This window comes from Arxiozyma heterogenica (assembly GCF_036370985.1).
Source record: "Arxiozyma heterogenica strain weizmannii chromosome Unknown scaffold_17, whole genome shotgun sequence".
NCBI lineage: Eukaryota > Fungi > Ascomycota > Saccharomycetes > Saccharomycetales > Saccharomycetaceae > Arxiozyma > Arxiozyma heterogenica.
The window spans coordinates 896,865-910,194 of NW_027042670.1; the positions used below are offsets into that span (position 1 = coordinate 896,865).

General features: G+C 31.3%; 6 protein-coding genes across 6 annotated transcripts; 2 read left to right on the forward strand and 4 right to left on the reverse strand.

The window, feature by feature from the left end:
• Positions 1–934: 934 nt before the first annotated feature.
• TRP2 (anthranilate synthase TRP2) lies at positions 935–2,458 on the forward strand (the record flags this gene model as incomplete). The annotated part of the gene is made up of 1 exon (XM_064858336.1): positions 935–2,458. One exon carries the CDS (start codon positions 935–937, stop codon positions 2,456–2,458), a length of 1,524 nt encoding a protein of 507 aa, XP_064715043.1.
• Positions 2,459–2,818: 360 nt separating this feature from the next.
• On the reverse strand, positions 2,819–5,122 carry MET6 (5-methyltetrahydropteroyltriglutamate-homocysteine S-methyltransferase; the record flags this gene model as incomplete). Its single annotated transcript, XM_064858337.1, has 1 exon — positions 2,819–5,122. One exon carries the CDS (start codon positions 5,120–5,122, stop codon positions 2,819–2,821), a length of 2,304 nt encoding a protein of 767 aa, XP_064715044.1.
• Positions 5,123–5,405: 283 nt separating this feature from the next.
• On the forward strand, positions 5,406–7,067 carry IES5 (Ies5p; the record flags this gene model as incomplete). The annotated part of the gene is made up of 2 exons (XM_064858338.1): positions 5,406–5,418; positions 6,556–7,067. 2 exons carry the CDS (start codon positions 5,406–5,408, stop codon positions 7,065–7,067), a joined length of 525 nt encoding a protein of 174 aa, XP_064715045.1.
• A 79-nt stretch (positions 7,068–7,146) lies between these two features.
• On the reverse strand, positions 7,147–11,088 carry TSC11 (TORC2 complex subunit TSC11; the record flags this gene model as incomplete). Its single annotated transcript, XM_064858339.1, has 1 exon — positions 7,147–11,088. One exon carries the CDS (start codon positions 11,086–11,088, stop codon positions 7,147–7,149), a length of 3,942 nt encoding a protein of 1,313 aa, XP_064715046.1.
• A 441-nt stretch (positions 11,089–11,529) lies between these two features.
• On the reverse strand, positions 11,530–11,712 carry PWA37_001722 (uncharacterized protein; the record flags this gene model as incomplete). Its single annotated transcript, XM_064858340.1, has 1 exon — positions 11,530–11,712. One exon carries the CDS (start codon positions 11,710–11,712, stop codon positions 11,530–11,532), a length of 183 nt encoding a protein of 60 aa, XP_064715047.1.
• A 695-nt stretch (positions 11,713–12,407) lies between these two features.
• Positions 12,408–13,025, reverse strand: PUP3 (proteasome core particle subunit beta 3; the record flags this gene model as incomplete). The annotated part of the gene is made up of 1 exon (XM_064858341.1): positions 12,408–13,025. The coding sequence occupies one exon, from the start codon at positions 13,023–13,025 to the stop codon at positions 12,408–12,410; it is 618 nt and encodes a 205-aa protein (XP_064715048.1).
• Between the last annotated feature and the right edge of the window lie 305 nt (positions 13,026–13,330).

A 13,330-nucleotide genomic window follows, 5' to 3' on the forward strand; every position in this document is an offset into this window, starting at 1 on the left:
TTTAATGGCGGACGCATTCTTTTTTCTCCGTTTGTTTGTCTCCCTCCTCTGTGTCTCGTGCCCACCAGCCCTAATTTCTCTGTTTCCAAGCCCTAGTTTTTGTCAACGGTACAACCCAGACACCCACAACGAAAAATAGGAGCGGCAATTCGCGGGACAAAAAATGCAAGACATCGGTAAATTTGGTGTGAATCATCTTCGACGAAGGCGCAAAATGCACCGTTCGTTTATCGCTACATTCAATCGTTTGGGTGTACGGTTGTTGTTATCGCTGACTCATCATCGCTCAAAGTTGAGTTCGAAAAAAAAAGTGGTAAAAATAAAAAAAGGCGAGTCTTCAATCAATTTCTCTATCTCTGATCCTTCTATCTCTTTTTTTTTTTCATTTTTTTGATTTATTTATTTATATATTTATTTATTTTTGTTTTTTCGAAAAACTTAATTATTGAAAAATCTGGAAAATATAGGCAAGGTAGGTACTTACAATGAAATAGTCATAGATCAGAGTGAACATACGATTCTTAATTGTAATAATCAGGGTAGAAAAACTTTCCTTGTTAAAGACTATTGTAGTTCTTAAAATATTCTTATTTCTTATTTCTTATTTCTTTTTCTTTTTCTTTCTCTTACTCTTTCTCCTTTTTGCTTTTTCCTTCAGTTGTGCTAATCGGCCATATTCATTCCAACTTCATCATACACTTAATTTGTTCTGTTATTGTCCTTTTCTACTATACATTAAAAAAAGAAATACCTAAAAGAAAAACAAGCAAGCATAAGTATCCAATTTTATTTGATTAATTTACTTATCCACTTACTTATTTTTTTTCCACCTATTGAAACCGACACTACTATAAAACAAAATTTCTTCATATCGACAGTACCACATAACTGATAAGTTTAACAACATAATAACAACATAATAATACACAACATAATGAGTTCATCTATAAAGATCCAACCAGACTTAAATACTCTTAACCAATTAATCAAAGAAAATGATAATTCTTCTATCAATATGTACCCAGTATACACTTTCTTACCAGCACTAGATTTAACTCCACATGTAGCATATTTAAAATTGGCTGACCTTAATAATCCTGCTAGACATGAATCCTTTCTTTTAGAGAGTGCTAACACTAACATGGAATTGGACCGTTTCTCCTTTATAGGTATCAAACCAAGAAAAATCATTAAGACTGGCCCAACTGAAGGTATAGAAACAGACCCATTGAATATTCTAGAAGATGAGATGAATAAATGCAAATTGGCATCCAACATTCCTGGTTTACCTAAATTGAGTGGTGGTGCCATTGGCTACATCTCTTACGATTGTGTACGTTATTTCGAACCAAAGACCGAAAGACCATTGAAGGATACGTTGAAAGTCCCTGAAGCCTATTTGATGTTATGTGACACCATAATCGCTTATGACCATTTTTTCCAAAGATTCCAAATCATCCACAACATTAACCTTAAAGAAACCTCTTTGAAAGAAGGGTATGCCGTGGCCACCGAAATCATCTCCAACATTGTCAATACTTTAAACGATAACTCTAAACCTATCCCATATCCTGAGCAACCCCCAATTGCCTTGAACCAAACTTTTACATCCAACATCGGTGAAGAAGGCTACCAAAAACATGTACGTGCGTTGAAAGACCATATCAAGAAAGGTGATGTTATTCAGGGGGTCCCATCCCAAAGAGTCGCTAGACCAACTTCTTTACATCCTTTCAACATTTATCGTCATCTACGTACCGTTAATCCATCTCCATATCTTTTCTATATCGATTGTCTCGATTTCCAAATTATTGGTGCATCTCCAGAATTATTGGTCAAATCCAATAATAAAAATGTGGTCGTTACGCACCCAATCGCTGGTACTATTAAACGTGGTAAAACACCTGAGGAAGACGATGAATTGGCTAACATCTTATCCAACTCATTGAAGGACCGTGCTGAACACGTCATGCTTGTTGATTTAGCACGTAATGACATAAATAGAGTCTGTGACCCAATGACTACGAAAGTAGATAAATTGTTGACTGTTCAAAGATTCTCTCATGTTCAACATTTGGTCTCTGAAGTTAGTGGTACTTTGAGATCAGATAAGACAAGATTTGATGCATTTAGATCTATCTTCCCTGCCGGTACTGTTTCAGGTGCTCCAAAGGTTAAGGCCATGGAAATTATTGGAGAGTTAGAAGGTGAGAGAAGGGGTGTCTATGCAGGTGCAGTAGGTAATTGGTCTTACGATGGCAAAACAATGGATACGTGTATTGCTTTAAGAACTATGGTTTATAAAAACGGTATTGCTTATTTACAAGCAGGTGGTGGTATCGTTTTTGACTCTGATGAACATGATGAATATATTGAAACCATGAATAAGATGATGGCTAATCATAACACTATTGTTCAAGCTGAAGAAATCTGGGCCGCCAAAGTTGGTAGTATTTAAAGTTATTCCAATTAAATATAATATATAAAAAATGAAAGTAAATAGAATTAATAGTTTGAAAAACTTTAAAGTAAACCTATATTCACTACTTCTATATTGACATATATATAAAACCAACTTCTCTTTTGAAAACGAATGTTGAATGCGTTAAATTTATAATATACATGATATATAATAAAAAATACTTATCTAAAAAATGCAGAATAAAATCAAAAAGTATATAAATATAATTAAAATAATAACCACCCGATGTTGAATCAGAAATAATCGATATAGATATAACACTATCAATATCAATTACCTATATTTTTATTATTATGATTGAAAGAAGAAAAAAAATAAAAATGCATATCAATCAATTTATTTTTGGTACTTGGTACGGAAGTGCTTAGCAGCAGCAACCATATTAGTCAAAGATTCTCTCGTTTCTTCCCAACCTCTTGTCTTTAAACCACAGTCTGGGTTAACCCAGAACTTTTCAGCTGGATATGTCTTTAAGATATTCTCAATCTTAGCAGTGAACTCTTCTAACGATGGAACTCTTGGAGAGTGGATATCGAATAAACCGAAACCTAAATGGTTTGGATAATCACGGAATTCAGCAATATAGTTAGCGTCATCCTTCTTGGAGAATTCAATAGAGACAACATCAGCATCTAAAGCCTTAATATGCTTTGGATCCAAGTCAGAATAACAGAAGTGAGAGTGAATTTGAGTGTCATTGGCCACACCAGAGGTAGCAATTCTGAAGGCTTCAGCGGCCCAGACAGTATAAGCAGCCCTTTCAGTGCCTTCTCTTAATGGCAAACCTTCTCTTAAGGCTGGTTCATCGACTTGGATAATCTTAATACCTGCGACTTCCAAGTCGTTGACTTCATCTCTCAAAGCCAAAGCTAATTGGAAGGCTTGAGTCTTTTGATCAATATCATCTCTTGGGAAAGACCATCTCAAACAAGTAATTGGACCAGTTAACATACCCTTGACAGCCTTCTTAGTAATGGATTGGGCATAGACAGATTCCTTAACGGACATAGCCTTTGGTCTAGATAAGTCACCGACAATAATTGGTGGTCTAACATATCTGGAACCGTAAGATTGAACCCAACCGTTAGTAGTAAAAGCATAACCTTTAATTTGTTCACCAAAGTATTGAACCATATCGTTTCTTTCTGGCTCACCATGAACTAAGACATCTAAATCGATTTCTTCTTGGAATCTGATAACCTTTTCGATTTCGGATTCAATGAACTTTTCGTATTCTTCAGCAGTGATAGTACCCTTGGCAAACTTGTTTCTGTTAATTCTAATATCTTTGGTTTGTGGGAAAGAACCGATAGTGGTGGTTGGGAATAATGGGAAGTTAAATCTCTTTTGTTGAAGAGGTAATCTAGTGGCGAATGGAGCAGCTCTAGTAGACATCTTTTTATCGATGGAAGCAACTCTAGCTTGAACAGCTGGATCATTAATCAAAGAAGAATTGGTTCTAGCCTTAATAGCTTCTGCATTAGCAGCCAAAGCAGCAGAAACATCCTCACCGGAGACATTCTTAGCAATAGTAACGACTTCAGTCAACTTTTGAGTGGCAAAAGAGAAGTAGTTCTTTAATTCAGCATCTAAGTTCTTTTCATTTTCTAAGTCAACTGGTGTGTGTAATAAAGAGGAAGAAGTAGCGACAACAACTCTGTCTTGACCTAACTTTGCGATAGCTTTGTTGACAAATTCAGAAGACTTAGCAAAATTATTCTTCCAAATATTTCTACCATCGACAATACCAACAGATAAAGTTTGGTTGTCACCAATAATAGAAGCAGCTTGTTCAAATTGTTCTGGAGCTCTAACAAAATCGAAGTGGTAACCGCCAACTGGTAAGCCCTTGATAGCTTCCAAGTTTGGAACGACAGTACCAAAGTAAGAAGTTAAAATGATATTTGGTAAACCCGCTTCTTGACCCAGCTTGGTGTAAGCAGTCTTGAAAGCATCTTGAACATTTTGTGGTAAATCTAAGACTAAGACAGGTTCATCAATTTGAACGTCAACAGCACCAGCAGCAGCCAATTTTTTTAAGATTTCAACATAAAGTGGTAATAACTTGTCCAGTAAGGATAATGGATCTAAATCCAAAGAATCCTTGTCAGCCTTACCTAGGTGTAAGAAAGATACTGGACCGACTAAAACAGGTCTAGTTTGAATACCTAATTCTTTAGCTTCTAAGAACTCATCGACTGGCTTTTGACCATTCAATTTGAAAGTAGTAGAATGGGAGAAAGTTGGTCTCACATAGTGGTAGTTAGAATCAAACCACTTAACCATTTCTAAGGCGGTAACATCAACGGCCTTTTCAGTTTCAGTAGCCCTTCTTTGCAAACCTCTACCCATAGCGAAAAGTGTATCAATTAATGGTAAGTCATATTTGGCATAACGTTCTGGGATAACATTGAACAAGACTTCCAAGTCAAGGATCTGATCATAAAAGGAGAAATCGTTGGATGCAATAATATCCACACCAGCATCCCTTTGTAACTTCCAATTGGCAGCTCTAATTTCTTTACCCACTTTGAATAATTCATCTACAGAAATCTTACCATTCCAGTAGGCCTCTGTAGCTTTTTTTAACTCTCTATTAGGACCAATTCTTGGAAAACCTAAAACTGCGGATTTAACCATTTTCTGTATATCTAGATATATGTGTAGGGGGTTGTTGCGTTGACCAAAGTCACTGTAGTTGTGTTATTCATTATTCAGAAAGAAAAGTAATAAGGACTGTAAAAATGTTAGTACTATAAAGGGGAAAAAACAAGTGTAGAAAATACATGATTTAATCTAGTTAAGATTTATTTATATACAAAATTTTAAGGTTAAGTAAGAAAAAAAAGGAGTAAGTTAAATGTTACTATGAAAAAGATGATACTACTATTATTACTACTGCTACAAACAAATTCTTACAACAATGGCAAGAATCTGTATGTAACGATAGAATATTTTATTCACCACCACTTTTTTTCAGTTTAATTCCCTAGTATGTATATTTCTTTCAATTCCCTCTTAAACGATAAGAGTCATCGTTCAAATTGGTCAATTTTCCAAAATTCATAAGGGGAAAAGAGAATCTAGGGTTCAATGGAATACAAAAGTCTACTTACTGTTAAAGGGATAAAATAAACAACCAAGGACTATCGTTTTATTAAAGAAAACTTAGGGTTATAATGCTCTTTTTATTGCTGAAAAAGCAACCATTGGAAAATTACTAAAGTAGTTTGTGCTCTCTTTTAATAGTATAAATAGGGTTATAACAATATATTGTTTTCAATTAAGGAAAATGATTGTATTGGAGATTAGGGTTTGTAATTCTACAGGAAAATATTGAACAACAATTTTTCTCCGTTTCCGGCTATCAGTGTTTTTTTTTTGTAACACTCATTTTTAGGGAAAGAAGAAGAAAAAACGAGAAAGAAATTTGTCGGTGACTCTTTTTTTTTTTTTTTTCGAGAATACCGGTATCCCTTTTTCTTGGTTCTTCTTAATTTTGTGTTGACTCTGTCCCACAATTTTTGTGATTTTCCACATATCCCAGTTTTTCTGTTTTTGAATAAATGTGGAAATTTTTTTAAAAAAAAAAAAAAAATAAAAAATAAAAGAAAAACTGTGACTGTGGGAAGTAAAACTTTTGTACTCACTGACAATTTGTGTAGTTGTCTAATCGTGGAGAGAAAAAGGAAGAAAAACACATTTAGAAAATAAATAGTAACCCTACTTGAGTTTTAAGGGCTAAAAGAGATATTTTTGATTTTTTTAATAATACCCTAGAATAATATAATGTAAACTGTTCAGGGTTGATAAAATAATAAATTTTGGTTAGTGCAAATATTAATAGTATTTTTGATGTAGATTATAAAGACATAGATATAGATATAGAAGAAGAAAGTAGCTTTCTCCATATATACGGAAACTAAGTTAAATCGAATAAAATAAATCAATAACTATAAATTTAAACATCTTATTAAAACATAGTTCCAATAATTGGCATTATTAAATCAATAAACTTAGAATACAATAGAAAAGAAGAATAAGCAAGGTATAAAGAAACAAAATAATTTCAGATAGATTAACTATGTCTAAGAAACCACCATTAGTCAATAAATATCAAAGAGAATTGTCTAAATATGATGAAAATCAAAGGCAATTAGCTGGTCTAGAGAAACTTTCAGCAACATTTCTACGAAAAATATCTAGTACCTTACGTATATTGGAAAATTTAGAACATGATGATTTAATTAAATCGATATTCAATGAATCAGAAATAGATAGTAATAACGCTAATAATACTGCTAACAACAACAACAACACTATATACCCTCCCATGTTATCTGAGGAAGCTATTCGAATTGTTCCTGCGTTACAAAAGTATAATGACAGGATAATAGAGATTTGTAACAAATATTCAAATGATAAAAATTTTTCAAATATGGATGATATGATAGATGATGAGATCCATGAAAATAATAGTAATAATAATGAAGATAATGAGGATATAACACCATCTTTAAGGGAGAGTTATAACTTTATGAAAGAGATACCTTTATTACATAAAGATTTAGAAGGACAATCATAAAAGAATACACTTATATATATGCATGTATGAATATGTATTTATGTAGATATATAGCATATAATATAAATTAAATTAACGTTTAATTCTTTTTTTTAACAGTTCTTTGAGAATAATATTGATTATCTAATAATTCATCAAGGCAATAATTTGTGATCTTAGTGTTGCTATCACATATCAATTTATTAGTTGATAAGTTGTATTCAAAAGTCTCTTCTTTATATGCCACATCGCTTGTCCATGCTTTTTCTTTAAATGCTAAGAATTTATCCAACTTGGAAGGTAATGAAACTCCTACAGGTTTTCCCATAATACTCAGTGTACAATTCCAATCTAATTCATCCAAGATTTCATAACCTTCACATGTCTTATTAATTAACCCCAATACAAAGAATGCTGTAAACTTAATACTCGTAATGTCAGAATCATAAGCGATACGAACGATATCTGTTACAATGGAATAATTGTCCAACAACGAAATACCAAGTACAGTTGAACCAATGTAACCTAAACACCATAACATGCTCTTGATTGTGGTTGGATCGATATCTTTGTGTCTACCACCATCTAATGTATCCACATATTTTTTTATAACATTAATACATTTTAATAAGTCACCCGACTGAGTTAATAAAGATATTCCGCCTTCTGTCTTAGAAAGACTCTCATAGAAATGCAACGGCAATTTATCACCAACATTGTATCTTGTTGAATTGAATATAGAAAGTGATGACTGACCATTGGATAAAAACTGCTCCATAATAATAACATACTCTCTATTCTTAGTGAGAAGCCATGATTTTCTTTCTTTCTCCACAAAATCAATTTCGTCTAACATTTTAAAGCCCAATGGTTTACTTAATAATTCGAACAATATAGGCGATCCTATAAATACCATTTGGTTGAGGAACTTCTTGATAGATATTTTAGTATTAATAGATGCATCATCGTTTAAAATATATTCGTATAGAGCTTTGTCAGCAATAGCTACCACAGAAGAAGATAAATCGTATAGTTGTCTTGTCAATAGTTCTAATTTCAATTTTTGAAGTTTGGTAACTGTGTTTGAATCATAAAGATTATAATCATGCTTATTTAAGTTGTTCAATCTGTCACCTATAATTTTTGTTGCCTTTATTCTAAGTTTCTTGTTGGTTGCAGTTAATGCTTTCCCAAATATAACCCTACAATGCACTGAATAAACAAGATTTAGTTCTGGAAGAGTCAATAAAAGAAACTTCATTCCAATGAAAGATTCCTCTTGAAACATCTTGTATATCACAGTAAAAAAATTCCATTTTGTTAAAATCTTGATCCCACTTAACGTTTCGGTTAACACACCAACGAATTTAAAATAACCATCTACAATCTTAGTTTTTAAGGTTTCCTCACTAAAAATATTATCATTAGTATTTCCTTCCATAGCACGGTATAGTAATGACGCTAATTGTGGAACTATCTTAGTATCTTCAAGAAAGATTTTCAGCCCTTCAGGGTTTCTTGTTAACACTTTAAAAAATTTACAACCTACTTGAATGTACTTTTGTGCCAATCGTGTTCCTTTATCAATGTTAGAAAATCTTAATCTAAGAGGCCTATAAAATACTAGTAATCTCCGAATAAATTTTGTGGATCTTGCCAATTCTTCCAATTGTCTTTTATTCATCAGTGGTCCCTCAAGTAATTCTTGAATTACATCCCAATTCCAATGAGAAAAATCTTTAGTCTGAAGTACTTTGCTGTCCAAAACCATTTTTCTAAACCTTAGGTCATCTACATTTGTAACTAATGAATTAGTTTTAACGGACTTTGTATACTGTCTAATTTGCTCTTTACTGTCTATATCACCCATACCTATTGTATTTCTCCCTCTGTTTAACTTGTTAACAGTTTTGCAAAATTGAAAGATTTCTTGATTTTTAGACACATCCGTATTATGTGTTTTTTTTAAACTGGGTAAGGAGCTAACATTTAATAAGTTGGACCTCAAATTTAGATATTCACTTAGTAATAATCGTGCCTTTGTTGACATTGTAGTATGCGAATCCTCTCCTAAAGTGCAGTTGATTAAATCAATCAGATAATTTTCAAATTTGCATCTGCTCAGTACTTCCAACGTTATAGCTAACACTTGATTGCTTGGAACAGAACCTTTAAGAATTTCTGAAGTTTTAGCATTAAAAATTGCATTTTTTGCTCTTCCTTTTAAGGATAATGGTTTAATCGTTAAAATATCAAGAAAAATATCTATTAAATAATGAGCACAAAGAGGTACCTGAAAAAATATCAACAAATCCTTCAAGGGTTTAAAGTTGTTCATACAATACAACATAAATCCTGCATAATTTTTCAATGCTTTGGTTATTAATATAGTGATAGATTGTAATTTCTCGATATTTAAAGTCTTTTTTGTGTTCATATCAGAAAATACAGATGAAAGTACTGTAATATCAAAATCGTCAATATAATATATCCTTGTTGCTGGATATTCCATCAAACTTAAAATTGTGTCTAATATAACTGAAGAAAGTTCGAAAGAACTACATTCTTGTAATAGCTTACTTAGAATATGAATGCCCTGGCACTTGTTGACAATCTTAGGAGATTTAATGCAAAATTCTAATAATGTTTCCACAAAAAGAACTTTTAAAATATCGTTATTCCTTTCAATACAATTAATTAATATCTGTGTAATTTTTGTAGTTATACCATTCTCATATTCTGACATTCTTTGTATTAACTTTAGTGCTTGCTCCTTCTCTACTTGAAACTTATTGTCCTTCATAAGAGACTTTTCTAGAAAGGTCTCAATATTCATATTAAATAAGATTTTAATGAATTCAGGTCCATTAATCAAATATCGACATACTCTATATGTAGTAGCGCTTATCAAACAGTCGTCACGAAGAAAATGATTCTTAATTGTCTTCATAAATGATGTTAGTACTAGATCATTTCTGATTTCTGGGTGATCTTTCAAAATTTTGATTAGATTATTTGATTTTTCTAGAATAAATTCCTTGGAGATATCATTTTCTTGTAAACTTTCCATATAATCACTAATATACCAAGTAGCACTTTCTAAAGTTGCTGTTTCCATCTTATCTTTTACTGGATGAGTGTTGGTAATGGCTTTTATTGGGCTTTTTTTATTTTTGATTAAACTCGCTTCAGGAAGAGATTGTTTTGAGGCTTCCATTTTTGGAATAATGAATACATTTGATTCTTGATTATTTTTTGATTCTATAGATTTACAATCATCAGGATCAAATGAACTACTTCTTGAAGATATATTACGCAGAGTAGTACTACCAATATCAAAAAAATTATGTGGTCTGTTATTAGTATCAATGGCATTGGTTTCGTTTATGTTAATTGATTTTACGTATTTGTTATTAGTATTTTCCAAATGATCTTCGGAAGAAGAATCTTCATGATCACTAATTGAATTAAGTGATGAATAGTTATCTTTCACAGCCTTGTATTGAGATTTTAAGGTTTCTAATTGTCTTTCTAATTTCTTAAGGTTCATATCGATTTCTCTTATTTGGGTATTAGTACGAATTCTTTGTGAATGTTTTTGTAAATGTTCAGTGGAATAAGTTGCACTAAATATAGCCGTCTCTGAAGTGTCTCTAAATTTTTCTGTATCCTGTTTCTTACTTCGGAGTTTAAATAATTCGTTTTCTAACTGTTCTATTTCTAATTTCAAATTTTGTCGACTTTTTGTAATGCTAGTCTTAGGAAGGCCTGTAGAATAGGGACTAATTGGGGAGGTCATATTTAATTGTGGAGACATAATATTGTGAGGTTCATTTCTTTTTGTTCGTGAAAATGAAGTTGCAAGTACCAAAGATTTTTTATTAGAGTGATCATTATTAAGATCAGTGTTAGAATTCATGATAGCATTATTAGATGTATTATATATAGAATTCCTTATATTACTAGTATTATAATGAGGTGTTATTGACCTACTTGGTTTTGATACATTATTGTTTTGTTGTTCTATATTATCTTTATTCATGGTTCGGATAGATTCTTATGCAATAATAAGACAAAAAAAAGATCAGCCCATAAACTAAAGAAATTGAATATTAAGGAAATAAAAAAAATAATCTAAAAAATAAATTGACAGAATATAACAATTTAATATGTTGGTATATATATACTTCGTAGTTCGTTTTTTAATTGTAAATGTTGAGCGTTTTCTAATAGCTTTGTGACTGGCAATGATGACCACATGTATACAAAAATATTATTTTTTGATTCAAGATCGGATTTTATTTATTTTTTTCAAATTTCTCAAAAGGAAAATATATTAAAAAATAACTATTATGGTGACAATCATTATAAAAGAGTTTAGGATAGGAGGAGGTTGAATATTGGTACATTATATAATAAAAGTGCGTATTTACAAAAGGAGAATAAGGTTATGTGTAAAATATAATAATACAGTATGGTTAAATTATTTTGTCAAAGAGTCCCATATTTCTATTAAACTCTGTTGATCATCAGTAAGGGAAAACTTATCTTGGTGATTCATTACATTATTTCTTGTATTCAATGGTTTTAGTAATTTTCTGAATCCAGTAGTGAATTCGTCGATAGAGTCAATATCTGCAATCCAGCATGTTCCAAAAAGCACCATTGAAAAAATACCTGTTGACAATCCTATAGATAATGTAATTGCTTGTAGTCCTAGGGTATTATGATGATGAATTGGAATTCTTATATTTGATTGAAAAACATTTGGATTGTCTATAATTTCAAAGTTGCAATTGCAAAATAAATAAGCAAAAATAAATGAAAAGGGAAGTGAACAGTTTATTTGTTAGTAATTGTTGCTAAACATATATAGACAATTTTCTATATTATTACATACATTTCAAACTGAGTAAAGTTCTACGTGTTAATTTTGCAAATATTAAGGAGATGGCAGAGGCACCAAAAAACCTCAGAAATTCTCTGTTTCTTCGATTTTGATCAATCTCTAACATAACGGTATGAATGGAAGTACTTGTGTTTTTATAGTGACAATAAGGTATGCTGGTAGGTTATTGAGTAACTTTTTATTTTCTATTATATATATATATTGGAACAGAAGAATTACCAAGTTTCCTTTTTTTCTTTTCTTTTACTTTTTGAAAATTCCATAAAATACAAATAGTTTAATAAAAAGATGGGAACTGGTTTAATGGCATGAATATTTTATAAGAAAAAGGTTTCATGTCTTAACCTATTGAAATGGTAGGTATATAATTTTTCGGAGTTATATTCTAATATATATATATATGGTGTATGTGTGTGTGTAATTACAGAAAATGTACGGAAAATTACTTTAATTTAATCTTGTCTCATTTTTAAATATCTTTTTGTGACTTTATCTTTCTTTATGATATAAACAACAGCCCCCCACCCAGATAATGCATCACGGTCAGCAGCATTCAACAAAGACTGACTAATAGTTTCAAATAAATCATCCGCCTCTAAATTTGGTTCATATAATGATTCACACATACCGAATAATTGGTCAGATGCAGTACCACTTACTATAAAATCTTTAGCTTCATCTATACAACCAATCAAATCGAAACCTGCAATGAATGGTTTTCCTGTTTTTGAATTTATCCCAGCTACTACAGGACCAACAAAATAAGGACCAAATCTCTTTTCATACAATGTAGAGGAAACCAGTTGTGTAAAAGTTTCTGGTTCAATAGGTCTATCTTCTTTAAGTTTATATATGTTAGTTTTATAACGGAACACTTGATTTAGTGTAATCACATCTGTAGCTAAGCCTGTTATGCCTAAAAAGACATGACCAAAATTAGATATTTTCTCAAAATTATTAGACACACCAAGTGATTGATTTCCTAGACGTAAATCACACGCAATGGCAACACAGTCCTTACCTGCCATAGCCAATACAATACCACCGTTAATAGAACTTGGATCAGACATTGTGGAATATTATATTTTTGTTATTTTTTATAGATGAAATATTGATTATCAAAGTAGAAATAAAAAAATAAAGGTTTTTTGTTTTTGGCTTCTTATGTGTTATGCTGTTAGTTTTTTTTTTCACTTACAAAAAGGAATAAATAATATTGACCCTGTTATTGCAAATAGTTTGAATATATTTTGTCAATTCAAATGATGTTAATTGATCTTAACGAATGATATATATGTATCTAAAGGGATTAACTTGTCAACATGAACCCCGTTTTGTAATATATAAGTAGTTTGTTCTTTTTTTTTTATTTTAA